Source organism: Lotus japonicus, chromosome 1 (assembly GCF_012489685.1).
Source record: "Lotus japonicus ecotype B-129 chromosome 1, LjGifu_v1.2".
Lineage (NCBI taxonomy): Eukaryota > Viridiplantae > Streptophyta > Magnoliopsida > Fabales > Fabaceae > Lotus > Lotus japonicus.
Genome location: NC_080041.1, coordinates 21,718,713 through 21,733,304, shown reverse-complemented (window position 1 = coordinate 21,733,304; position 14,592 = coordinate 21,718,713). Strand labels below are relative to the sequence as shown.

Here is a 14,592-nt window from a genome sequence, read left to right as displayed (position 1 = left end):
TTACTATGGGACCTTGAATGGTCTATGGATTGAATTAGATCAGTATCAAAATCTGAAGATGAAGTGTGATGCTGACTCCACAACATTGAATAAATTTATTGAAAAAGCGCGAATCTTTAAGTTTCTCTCTGGGCTTAACTCTGAATTTGATCCGATTCGGGTCCAAGTTTTGGGTAAAGAGCAACTCCCTTCTCTCTCAGAGGTGTTCTTTATAGTTCGTGGTGAAGAAACTAGGAGGACAGTGATGGTGGAAGACAAATCAGTTGATGGTTCAGCCTTAGCCTCTGGAAAGGGTCCCATAAAAGGATCCACCTCTTCCGGACACCCTAACCGTGATGATCGCCCCAACCGTGATGATCGCTTCAACCGTGATGATCTCTTCAACCGTGATGATCGTTGCACTTACTGTAAGAGGTCTGGTCACACCAAAGAGTACTGTTTCAAACTTTATGGAAGGGAAAACGTCCTTAGACGTATGAGGGGGTCCAAAGGTGCTCCGCAGAGGCGCGCAAATCACACAACTTCTGACATGGAAAATGATGGTGAAGTCCCACCTGTACCACCAGCAGAAGATGTCCCTAGCCTTAGCAAAGCAGAATTGGAGCGTCTGAGAGCTTTTATGGACTCATTGAGTAAGCCCTCTGGTTCTTGTTCTCTCACAATGACTGGTAAGAGTTCTACCTTCTTATCTCTTAATGCTTTGAGTACTGAAAATGAATGGATTATTGACTCTGGTGCTACAGATCATATGACACCTCACCCCTCACATTTATCTTCTTATTCCACTTACCCTGAAAAACACTATATCACTGTTGCTAATGGATCCCAAAACCAGATTACGGGATGTGGTAATATTCACCTTAGTCCATCTCTTCCCTTAAAGCATGTGCTTCATGTCCCAAAGCTTTCTAACAATCTTTTGTCCATCCATAAACTCACTCGAGACTTGAACTGTGCTGTAACCTTTTTCCACTCACATGGTGTTTTTCAGGATCTTGCCACGGGACAGATAATTGGGATTGCTAAGGAACAGGACGGGTTATACTGTCTGCGGCACGAGGAAAGCAAGTGTCATCAGACGAGTTCAGAGTCCTGGAATACTTCTCAAATATGGTTGCGGCACAAGCGTCTTGGGCATCCTCCTTTTAGTATTCTTAGGACCATGTTTCCCCATTTATTTTCAAAAGTGTCAGTCGAATCTTTTCATTGTGATGTTTGTCAGTTTTCTAAGCATCATCGTTCAACTTTTCTTCCTAGTAATAATAAATGTGCTCAACCTTTTGATCTTGTTCACTCTGATGTGTGGGGACCTTCGTCCATTTCTAATGTTTCTGGTGCAAAATGGTTTGTTACTTTTATTGATGATTGTACTCGGATTACATGGGTTTTTCTTATGAAAGATAAGTATGAGGTGTTTCAATTATTTGTTAACTTTTTCCACATGATTAGAACACAGTTTGGGAAACCTATTAAGAGGTTAAGGTCAGACAATGGGAAAGAGTATGTTAACAAGAATTTTTCTGAATTTCTTACAAAAAATGGTGTGGTTCATGAGTTGACTTGTGTTGACACCCCACAACAAAATGGGGTTGCTGAAAGGAAAAATCGTCATCTTCTTGAAATCACTCGAGCTTTACTCTTTCAAATGAATGTTCCTAAGTTTTATTGGGGGGAAGCTGTCTTGACTGCTGCTTATTTAATTAATAGGTTACCTTCTAGGGTTTTATCTAGTGTTAGTCCTGTGCAGGTTATGACTAGCTTCTTTCCGTCTGTGCCCATTAAGTCAGGTCTTCAAAGTCGTGTATTTGGTTGTTCCGCCTTTGTCCATGTTCACGGTCATCATCGGGGTAAGTTAGATCCTCGAGCTATTAAGTGCATCTTTATAGGATATGCCTCAGATAAAAAGGGCTACAAGTGTTATCATCCTCCTAGTCGTCGTGTCTATATATCCATGGATGTTACTTTTCAAGAATCAGAGTCTTTTTATCCCAATCCTCAGCTTCAGGGGGGGAATACTCAGGAAGTTGAGTCTCCAGAATTGTCTGTTATTCCTCTTCTACAGGATCCCTTGATGCCTTCCTCTATTCCTATCACTGAGGACAGTGATGATGATGACAATGGTCCTGAACTAGTACCAAATCAGAATGATGACAATGGTCCTGAACTAGTACCAGATGAGAATGATGACAATGGTTCTGAAGTAGTACCAGATCAGAATAATGTTGACAGGTTCAGGATAAAGTACCAGCGGAAAGTAAAACCCGTCCTGATCCAACAACAAGTCCAATCGTCTGATCCTGAGGTAAGTGTTGCGAACCCTGAGCCTAGTAATTCCTATGAGCATAACCTTGATGACTTACCTATTGCCTTACGAAAAGGAAAACGTTCTTGTGCCAAGTACCCTATATCCCAGTTTGTGTCTACTCAAAATCTTTCTGTGCAGCATCAGAGTTTTATTTCAGCTATTGACTCTATTAGAGTCCCTACATCAGTACAAGAAGCATTAAAAGATAAGAACTGGATTCAAGCCATGAATGAAGAGATGCATGCACTGGACAAAAATGGAACTTGGGAGATTGTTGAGAAGCCAAATGACAAGAGGACAGTAGGTTGCAGGTGGATTTATACCGTGAAGTACCGATCTGATGGCACACTTGACAGGTATAAGGCGAGGCTAGTTGCAAAGGGATACACCCAGACCTATGGAATTGATTATGAAGAGACATTTGCTCCGGTAGCAAAAATGAACACTGTAAGGATCATTCTTTCCTTAGCAGCTCATTTTGATTGGGAGTTGCAACAGTTTGATGTTAAAAATGCTTTCTTGCATGGAGATTTGGAGGAAGAGGTGTATATGGAGATTCCACCGGGGTATGACCCTACTTCAGGAAGAAATAAGGTGTGCAAACTGAAGAAGGCCCTATATGGGCTCAAACAGTCACCCCGAGCTTGGTTTGGGAGATTCACTAATGCTATGGTGTCTCTGGGTTATAAACAAAGCCAAGGTGATCATACCCTCTTTATCAAACATACTCAAAATGGTAAACTCACTCTTCTGTTAGTCTATGTAGACGATATGATCATTGCAGGTAATGATGAACTTGAGAAGCAGAATCTGAGGAAACAGTTGGCAGCCCAATTTGAAATGAAGGATCTTGGAAAACTGAAATATTTCCTAGGTATGGAGGTGGCATACTCGAAGCAAGGGATTTTCATATCTCAAAGAAAGTATGTCCTTGATCTTCTCAAAGAGACTGGTAAATTGGGTTGTAAGCCCATTGGAGTGCCTATAGAGCAAAACCACAAGATTGGAAGTAGTGAGGAGGACCTTAGGGTTGATAAGGCTCAATATCAGAGACTTGTGGGGAAGCTCATTTATCTATCTCACACTAGGCCTGACATAGCTTATCCTGTTAGTGTTGTCAGTCAATTCATGCATGACCCACAGGAGAGACACTTACAGGCTGTGGATAGAATCTTGCAGTATCTGAAGGCAAGTCCAGGGAGAGGTCTGCTGTTCAAGAAGAGTGAGCAGTTGTCTATGGAGGTTTATACTGATGCAGATTATGCAGGGTCAATTGTTGACAGGAGATCCACTACAGGATATTGTATGTTCTTGGGTGGAAATTTAGTTACATGGAGGAGCAAGAAGCAGAATGTAGTTGCTAGATCAAGCGCAGAGGCAGAGTTTAGAGCCATGGCTCAAGGAGTTTGTGAACTGTTGTGGATGAAGATCATACTGGATGATTTGAAAATAAAGTATGAAGCTCCCATGAGACTCTTCTGTGATAATAAATCTGCCATTAGTATTGCTCATAATCCAGTCCAACACGACAGAACAAAGCACATAGAGATAGACCGGCACTTCATCAAAGAGAAATTGGATAGTGGTCTAATATCTACACAGTATGTCCCCTCAGGACTTCAGTTGGCTGATGTGCTCACCAAAGGACTTCCCTTGGAGCGGTTTCGAGAGCTTACTTGCAAGCTGGGAATGATAGATATTCATTCACCAGCTTGAGGGGGGGTGTTGTAAATAAGGAATTAATATAAGAATTATTATTAGAAGATTATATTCAGTATTAAGAGATTTATTCTCTTATTAGGAGATTGTGTACATAATTAGTTATTTCCTTATTTAGGATTAGTCTTCTTCTATATAATGTAATTACCCTTTGTATTCTGATTAAGAAGTAATAATACAATTTCTCCTACTTTCAAGTGAACATATAGTCAAGCTGTGAAGGATGAGAGATGGAGGCAAGCAATGGACCTTGAAATTGCAGCTCTTGAGAGTACCAAAACATGGGAACTGACTGCCTTACCACCTGGTAAGCATCCAATTGGATGTAAATGGGTATTCCGGATTAAGAGGCATGCAGATGGTACTGTTGAGAGGTTCAAAGCTAGGTTGGTAGCCAAGGGTTACACACAAAAAGAGGGATTGGACTACTTTGAAACCTTTTCTCCAGTTGTAAAGATGACAACTGTGAGGTTGGTTCTGGCTCTGGCAGCATCTAAGAACTGGTTCCTGAAGCAATTAGATGTCAACAATGCTTTTTTGCATGGCACTTTAGATGAAGAAGTGTATATGCTTCCACCTCCAGGCTATGCTACTGCTCAATCTTCCCAAGTATGCAAGCTGACAAAGTCATTATATGGCTTAAAGCAGGCTAGCTGACAGTGGAACCATAAACTGACAACTTCCCTGATTTCCTTAGGATATGTGCAATCCAAGAGTGATTACTCACTGTTTGTTCGCTCTCATAATGGGCATTTGACAATTTTACTCATTTATGTTGATGACATTGTCCTTACAGGTGATGATTTAGAGGAAATTACCAAAGTCAAACAGTTTCTGGACAATCAGTTCAAAATTAAAGACTTAGGCAATCTCAGATATTTTCTAGGCTTTGAAGTAGCCAGATCTAAAGAGGGCTTGGTGCTATCTCAGAGGAAGTATGCTCTGGATTTGATTGAAGAGGCTGGGTTACTTGCTAGTCAACCTGTTAGTACACCCATGGTGCCGGGCACAAAGTTTCCAGCACTCACAGATCAGCCTTTCTCCGATATTTCAGGTTACAGAAGGCTCATTGGACGGTTACTGTATCTTACAAACACCATGCCTGACTTGTCCTTTGCTGTGAGCACCTTAAGTCAGTTCCTTTCCACTCCAATGAAGGAGCATCATGAAGCTGCCATGAGAATTTTGAGATATCTTAAACAGCAACCGGGTCAAGGCTTATTCTTTTCAGCTGACTCTTCTCATAAGCTTACAGGATTTTGTGATTCAGATTGGGCCTCCTGTGTTGACACCAGAAAATCAGTTATAGGGTACAATTTGTTTTATGGTTCTTCCTTGGTTAGCTGGAAGTCAAAGAAGCAGAGTACAATTTCTAGATCTTCCTCAGAGGCTGAATATAGAGCCATGGCCACTACCGTTTGTGAAATACAATGGCTATTGTATCTTCTTGAGGATCTTCAGCAACCGATTCAGAAACCAGTGGGCATTGTTTTGTGATAATTTGTCAGCTATCTACATAGCTCAGAATCCCACATTTCATGAGTGAACGAAACACATTGAAATCGATTGCCACTTGGTTAGAGACAAGGTGCAACAAGGAATCATCAAACTTATGCCAATTCCTACTCATGCCCAGTTAGCTGATCTACATACAAAGGCTCTCCATACACCACAGTTTCAGCTTTTATTGTCCAAGCTTAGTTTAAGAAATTTGTACATCTAAGCTTGAGGGAGGGTATTGACTTGTATATATGTATATAGTTAGGTTGTTTAGAGTTTGTTAGGACAGCTAAGCTTTTGTTAAGAGTTTGTTAGGACAACTAAGCATTCTGTTTGAGTTGTTTACTCAACTAAACTTGTATATAAACATATCTATGCTTTCATTATCAATACAATGAGAGTTTATTTACTCCTATGCTTTTCTACAAGTGATAAAATGATGAACGAATTAATCAGAAAGCTCATACCATCCTCTAACAAATCGAGGAGGAAGGGATGAGAACCATCATAAAGATTATTTTCTTAGAGTTAAAGAAAAAGTTCGGCATACCAAAGCATCTAACGCTCCCAAGAATGACATGAATGTGAAGTTTCATCAGTTTCTCACACGTTTGGCTTTATTCTCGTTGGCTTCTTGAAACTCTTAGGAATTCCCATCGAAATGATTTTGTGAAAGAACGAATTATGTATCTTCGCCAAAATTCCACTTATTTGACGACAAATCTCCTCATTGTAAGTGGTGGTTCTCGCATAGCTAAATTAAGCGTCATCACGTTTCTTGTAATTCTTGTTTCGCTCATTGAGAAAAAATCTCTTAGGATGATGAATTTGAAAATCATCTTCTCTATGTGTGCGTGATGCCTACATAAATTTCTCTAAATATTCACGACGCTCTCTATGAGTTGACAAATTCATCAAGTATTGGATCGTGATTTCAATTTGTTCTTGTGGAAAAAGGTCTCCAACATGCTATGATTTAGGGATTCCCAAGATAATTTTGTTTTGGAGGTGAATCTTTATGAGAATTTTGCTTGCGTCTCGTTCTAACTTCAAACCATGAATATGAGAACTGACTTATATGTTTCTCCACATATGAAATCATTATTTTTCCAGAATCTAAGCTGAGAGATTCTCTGATCGTATGTGGTGGGACACGATAGCGAGTGTGGCAATGATGACACGGTTGTGCAGAGATAATCCACGGCGAGGGAGGTGCAAAGTTAACAAACTTGCATTTATAGATATTGGAGTGGGTAGTAATGAGAATGTTTAACATTTATTAGGTTATTACGTAGTTTCCCTTCAAGGTGTTAGCCTTGCTTTAGTGATCTTACATCATTAACTCCAATAACTTATTCGTTCAACTAGTTGTAGTGAAGATTTTGTCTTACTTGTATGGTCAACTTGACGTTCAGGTTGCGAGTTTTTTAGGCCAACAAGAATAGTGGTGGGCCGAGGGGTTGTTTCGACCGATCAAAACACTATATAGTATACATTGTAATTTAGATTCACTTCATCAATTAAATAATTGATAAAGTGGTTTATAGTATATTAATTGGCTTTGATATACTCAGACTTTAGTTTTTCTTGACATCACATGTTACTGACTTTCTTTTGTTATTTTTATTTTTTTTCCTATCGCATCACATATCATATCATCGATTTTTCTCTTATTATCTCACTTAGGTAAAAGTGGTTAAGAGTGTGATTTTTTTTTTGTTACTTCGGAAAATAGTTAAGAGTGTGAAACTAGATAAACTTTCCTATATTAAATTCACGACGGGCATTATGCTATCACTAAAAGCACAGTTCCCCAAATGTTTCTAAAATTAAATAATTTCAAAATTTAAGTGATTCATCGGTCAAGTGATTACTTAAAGAAGAGATTGTGCCCCTCTATGCGGTTCACAGGCTACTCCAAAAATCCCTTGCATTTTTTTAGTGCTTACAGTATCCTCATTCGGAGACAATCTTGTTTGAGTGAAAAGTAATTATATTAGGAACAAGTTTTGTTGGAAATTCATTTTAATTATAAATGGAGGGGAGATAATAGAGACAGTAATAAAAGAGAGGGAAAGTAAAAGCTGTTATATATGATATAATTGAAAAGAAGAGAAGAATACATAAAAAAAATAAATTTTTGTGAAAATAAAGCGGAAAATGATAGAAATGTTTATGAATCATCTAATATTTATTGAAACACAGCTTAATTAAGAGCTTATGGTCATAAGCGCTTATGACATAAGTGCTTGTTCATAAGCTATTTTAAAATATTTATTGAAATAAATTGAAAATAAGCTATATATAAGCATAAGCTCTTTTTCATAAGCTATTCTGAATAGCTTATGAAAATAAGCTCAAAAAAACTTATGATAGGTCATAAGTTGTTTGCATAAGCTCTCTCAAACACTGACATAAGAGCTTATATATGCTATCAGATAAGCTCAAATAAGCTCTTCCAAACGGGTCAAGCCTACTCGTGAAGCAAATTATAAATTGCTTAAATAAAGTGTTGTAAAGTAAAGTGGAATGAAGAACAACACCAAAGCTGTAAACTATAGAAATCGATTTGGAATGAAAATATTTAATGGAAAAAGATTTAATTTATGATTTTTTTCGAGCTTCATTTTATAATATAATTAAACTTATAGTCAAGTATAGTTTTAGTCATTTTAACATAGAGGTGAAACTAAATTGGTCCCTAAAAAAATTCGTTTCTTTTTTTATGCGATGCAGCCACCCCGGGACAGTTACGTTGTGTTGAATACTGATGATAGCTCTCTTGGGAATCCTAGTCCTTCAGGCTTTGGGATGTTGTGCGTTCTAGTGATGAGACTTGGTTGGCTGGGTATGTTAGTCATATTGGATTTTTGATTGTATTCATGCAGAGCTTTTAGCGATTCTTCGTGGTCTGGAGATCTGTTGGAAGCATGCTTTTCGGCGGGGGATCTTTTCTCATATGACTCTAGCTCTGGGGCTTCTCACAGCATTCATCTTGCTTAATTTCCATCACCATGCATCGATTATTAATCGAGTCAAGCGATTATTGCGCCGAGATTGTGAGGTGATTTAACACTTGCTCCGTGAAGGGAATGTGGTAGCAAATTTCTTGGCAAAGTTGGGTGTTGGTTCATCGTCACCTTTAGTGATGTGGGAGGGTTCTCCAGCAGACATGACTTTTGTCTTGCTTGCTGATAGCCTATGGACAGTAATTTCATTATGGAGTTGGCGGTGTTTTTTTGCTTTTTTTTTCTATCCCTTTAGCATTTGTTATTAAAAAAATGATATAACATAAAGTAAACACCCCTGAAAAATGCATTCCAAATGTAACCATAAAAACACCTCCGAATTTTTTTTCTATTTGTCTTCTAAAATTTACAACTCAGGGCCCAACTCCTTGACTTATTCCCGCAAGGCCAATACTATAATTATCAAATAAAAGAAGCATAGAAACATCACACGTGATATTCATTTTAACAACTTAATTTTTATAATAAAAAGCAATGAAGTATCATGTTTAGGTCAGCTGGTTAGCAGATAAAAAGTGATTGCCAACCTTCCATTGTAATAAATCCATTAGACACCCACAAAAAAAAAATACTTATTATGGATACGTTAAAAATCTGCTAGAAGGGTACGAGATTGGACATGGATAAATGCCCGCAAAAATTAGTGGATATGAGTGCACAACATAAGACTAGCAAGCAACGCTAGTCTGAATCAAGCAGTAGACTTAAAATAATTCGAAATGAGGCCCAATTTCAGAGACTAAAATGAAAGGGCAAACCGAACGAGGCAAGCTTGTCAGCACACATAGTAGAACAGGTAGAAACTAACACGTCACGAATGAGTAAAAATATCAACAATTTCCTTCAACAAAACTTTGAAGTGCGAGAAGTTATCGATCGCAAAACTTATTAAGTATTTGAGCGGCTTTTGTATTTTTAATTAATATTTTTTATTTTATAATAGTAGTTATATTTTTATTTTCTATTGAAAAATGAAAAATAGTGAAAGTATATCTTGTTTAGTTAAATTGTTAGTAATGAGTATGTATACGAGCATATAAGTATAGGTACGAGTAATTTTTAAAATTGCAGAGTATGAAATTGGTACTATAATATCTTATCCATAACCGTGTCCATCGTCATCTCTGACGCACATCTTGTCTTGTTTATTGTTTTTTTTAAGGCCTTGTCTTGTTTATTGTGTTTAATTTGCTAAAAACAATTCATTGTTTAGTTATTTTTTATATTGAAAGCTGTCAGAAGTTTGTGCATCTGGCCATTAATTTTATACTATCAGAGTACCTTTTATGTTGTCAAAGCAAGAAAATTAGAATCACGATTGATTTTATACGAATAAAATAAAAACTGATAACTTGTTATGGAATAGAATAATCGTCCAATACTTTGACCCATATTACCTCTACATATTGTTTTTTTTTAAGTCATTTCAAATATATTAATTAAGCTGACATAGAATGCAAAGTATCAAGAGTGAACAAAACCATCAAGACCAAAAGACGTCAATAAAAAAATCAAGACTAGAAGACTCCTCTCTATCTAAACCATAAAGGATGAAGCATTCCAACCGTAAAAAAGCCAAAGCTAAAGTGTGACAATCTGATAAAATTAAATAATCAAGATAAGACTTGCCACTAGAGTGACGCCTCCACCACTGAAAATGTTGCAAAGAATCAGGCTCAAAGCACACCCTCTAAAAACCAAGAGATCTATAGCTAAATGCATGGCCCACCTCAAGCAAAGAGCCTCTGCTAACCAGCAAAGGACATCATAATTGGAGAAATAGTGGCAGCAGCAAGAATTGCACCATCAACATCACGAGCTAACAACCCAAACCCAGCAACCGATTGACGAACAAAGGCACCAATATTAACTTTGACCCAATCTGGTGTAGGTCTCCTCCAAGTCACCGAGTCCTCCATTACCGACCGAGGCACCACTGGCGCCGGTCTGGGCAAGGAACGAAGCGCATCCTCACGGTCTAGCACACAATCCCAACATCAAGCTCTCGCCCCTAAAAAACTCGAGAACATTTTTAAATTAAAGTAATGATATTTTCGTATGAACTAATAATTATTTTCACGCTTTTTACAACTCTACATATATACGCAAAATATACAAGAATATTCTCAGGTACACACTATCCATCTAATTATTCTTTATTTCTCATTATGTCTTACAACATCCAAATTAACAATATAGGAGAAGAGCACAAAGTCTCCAAGGGGTAGTCTCCCTGATATTGTTGGAGGAGGAACTTCAGCCAATGCTCGTAGGAAGTTACTTTGAGACGTACAAGGACCGGCGAAGTCGGCTCCTGAAGTAACTCCAAGAATTTATCATAACTCTGGGCGAGAATGCAAGCAGAACCTTGACAAGATGACACGCGTCCCAGGACTGCCACATGGCCCATGCGACACGGTTGATTAAAGGAGTTGGTGAGAACATTCAAATCTAGGAATTCACATCCCAAATGTTTAAAGGTTTACATTCTAGAAACGTGCTCTTATTCAAGGCATACCTCAGTCTCAAAGCAACCCAAAGAGAAAATACTTGCATCATGCATGCCCGTGCACATTTGTTGAACAAAGTATAACGATGTATATTTTCAGGATTAAAAACTAAGAAATTTTTATTTGTCAACTAAAACCAAAATTTGTTATATTTCCATGGATCAAAAACATATTTAAGCCTATAGAAAATATTTCAACTCCTTTAATTTAATCTTTTATTTTACTATTTTTTACTAATAATATTATCTTTTTTCTAAAAATATAAAATCTTTTAAAGAATTTAATTTATATATGCACTGTGTAAATTTTTTTACACATACATTCAATTTCATCTCTATTTTACATTTTAAAAATATTTAGATTCAAATTCAGTTATAATGATAAATTAATATATTCTAATCGAAAGACTATGTAAAATTCAGTCAATAGTAAGAGCAACTCCAATGCCAAAGCTTCTTATTTGGTTTCTTACACACTATTCAGCATTATTTCTGTGGGCCCGTACTAACACATCAGTCTTAAGGAACTGAAGCAGATTTTGCTCCAACCCATGGTTTCTTAAATTACTATTTGAAGGATCCCACCCGTGTCCCACCATACAACATAAATTTATAATATTTATTTTCACCCAATTCAGATTTAAAATTTAATTATTTTCTTTTAATTTCCTTAATACTATAATTAAATATTAATAATTGGGCTGAAAGTTTTTTTTTTAAAAGTGGGCTGATCAGAGCAGCCCAAATGGCAAAATAATCGGTCAAAAAGGGCCCAAATGACCAAAAAACCGGCCCCCAACCGGTCAAAACCGGTCTAGAGCCGGTCCTAACGGCTGGATAACCGGTTGAACCGGTCACCACCTATATAAACTTTCCTTCTTTCCCTGCTTCAAACCCTAGCCGTCAACTCTCACGCTCTCTTCTTCCTCTGTAATCTCCAGCGACCTCCACCCTTCTCTGACCATCTCCACCCCCCTCTCTCTCTCTCTCTCTCTCTCTCTCTCTCTCTCTCTCTCTCTCTCTCTCTCTCTAGCACAACCCGCCTCGGTTCCACCATCAGAGCCCCAACCCACCACGATCCAACCATCTCCGGCCGTCACCACCCCTGCAAAACCACCGGATCAGAGCTTCTGTTCTTCCACCATCGTCATTCTACAGCCAAGACCCAAGACTCAAGCTTCTGTTTTTTTTCCTTTTTTCTCATGTAAAAATTTCTGCTTCTGTTCAAAAAATTTCCATACAGCGTTGAGTTTTGGTTATAAATTTCATCTTCATTCTGTAATTATTCGGTTATAATTTCATCTTCTGTTCTGGAATTTTTGTTCATATTTCATCTTCTGTTGTTTTTCCCTATGAATTCAGTTGATGCAAGTGAGAGAAGTTAATATTATTTTAATTAAGAAACCGAAAAAGCAGAAGCAACTCTGCACTGTAGTTAAGAATTCAAAACTGTCAACTAAGCAAGCTCCAATGGGTTGAAAAGTTAAGAAACGGTCCTTAGCATCTCCAGTTGGTTTAAGAAACCAGCGTTGGAGATGCTCTTTAAGTTAGTAACTAATTATCCACTTTTAAAATATCCCAAACCTCAAAAATAATAGTGACAATACACATAACCAGCCGCCTAGGCCAATAGTGCGATGACACTACTGTCATATGCTTAAACCAGAGAGAGATGGAGAGTATCAGACAGGTGCTTTGGTAACCCAAACTGGGTAAAAGGCAGGGTCACCAGTTCCTTATTTGGAAACCTTAAAAAAATCAGAAAAGGTGAAGTGCTTGTGTAACCCCATCTTGTGAACCTTCGTTTCCATTTTCAACATAAAACAACGACACGTGCCCCTTTCCTTCATCGTACTTGTGATGGCGAACCTCAGCATTTACATATACGTTTATAATTTGTTTGACGTGCGTGCCCTTTTAGATAAAACCGGTCCCATCTATATATCATCGTCCTCGCTTCCTCGGATAACCACTGTGCAAAGTTATAAATTTGATTATATGATTAAACCAGTACTGTGCAATGGTTTGATTCTGATTAAACTGCATTTAAATATTATCCACTATACCAGCTGATCAATTATGGCTCTTCGTGCTTTATAAGGAAAGGCATAAAGGTTCACTTTCTTCACGTGATTTGACCTAAATTATGGAGCAACTTGCACTTCTTTCACTTCAATTTAGTTTTTTTTTGGATAAGCCGATGAATATTATATAATGGCACAAAGGGTGCCTCCCAAAAGAATACAAGGAATTGGTTTGTGGGTCTCTGCGCGCCTGATATCAATCCTCGTTCCATATCCTCATCAATCCTGTTAAGTATGCTTTTATTTTATAAGCTGTTATTTTTAAACAGTATGCTTAGTGCTCTACCTATATAAAGTATTTTTAAAATTAAATATTATAACTGGTTGAAATAAAATTATGATCAAGTATATATATACATATATTACGAATGATGATGTAAATTTTTTATTCGGATATATAGTCCTAAAATGCTAAATGGCTCGATAGCATTGTAGCCGACTCAAAAAACTTATGAATAAGTGAGTACTATAAAAAGACTAACTAGATGACTTAATAAGGATAGTATGTTATAATGTCCAAAATTAGCGTTGGCCACAACATCATAGCTAACTTTTGCCAGTTTCATCTAAAAAGTCGACGCAATGGAGGAAAAAAGTGTCTTTTCTTTAGCGCCACTCAGCCAACACTACATTGCGTCGGCTAAGTAGAGCATAGAGTCGATTGTGGCGAATAGGGATGACAATGGAACCCGAACATGTGGGGGCCGCCCAAACACGATTTTACGGGTAAAATCCGATATGATTGGGTTTGAGTTTGGTATTGATGAAACCCGCACCCGAACCCGAACATTATATATAGAATTGCAAAACTACTCTTACATATTATGTTAACAACTTAATTTGTTAACAATTTGATTATATTTGAACATTAAGGTATCATATTTTTTGGCAAAAAATATATAAAAGGTTTTTTCACAACAAAATAATACAAGTTGCATTTTGTTTTGCAAAAAAATCTATACTTCAAGTTAGGTTAAGACGTGAATTTGAGGTCTACAACGGGTTTGGGTAAACCCGAAACCCGACGGGTTTGAGTTCGGGTTTATATGAGAGTTTGGGTTTGGGATAGACAAAACCCGAGCCCGACCCGACTCGTTTCCATCCCTAGTGGCGAATGCTAAGGTTTCCAACCACAATAGCTTTTAGTCACTAATAAGTAGCGGAGGCTCTAACCAACACTAATGTGGTGTATGTACGACTCAGTTCATGGGCGAGAAATTTAGCGTAGGCTGACATTGATTTCTCCGCCCATAGATCGAACATTATAAGCCCTTCTCCCTCACCAACGACATTATCAAAAATCTCAATCATAAACCCTAACCTCTACCTCACCTCCTCCACCAACCTTCAAACCGCCGCCACCCTACGCTGCCACTATCGATTATGTATTGTCGATCGCTGCTAACCGGTACCAACCACGTCTTCTCACGTCCAATATCTCTCCCC

At 37.8% G+C, this 14,592-nt stretch overlaps 1 protein-coding gene across 1 annotated transcript; it reads left to right on the top strand.

Annotated features, from left to right (window-relative positions):
• The first annotated feature begins 4,769 nt into the window (after nt 1–4,769).
• LOC130730033 (uncharacterized mitochondrial protein AtMg00810-like) lies at nt 4,770–5,521 on the top strand. The gene is made up of 2 exons (XM_057581908.1): nt 4,770–4,773; nt 4,821–5,521. Exons 1-2 carry the CDS (start codon nt 4,770–4,772, stop codon nt 5,519–5,521), a joined length of 705 nt encoding a protein of 234 aa, XP_057437891.1.
• The last annotated feature ends 9,071 nt before the right edge of the window (nt 5,522–14,592 follow it).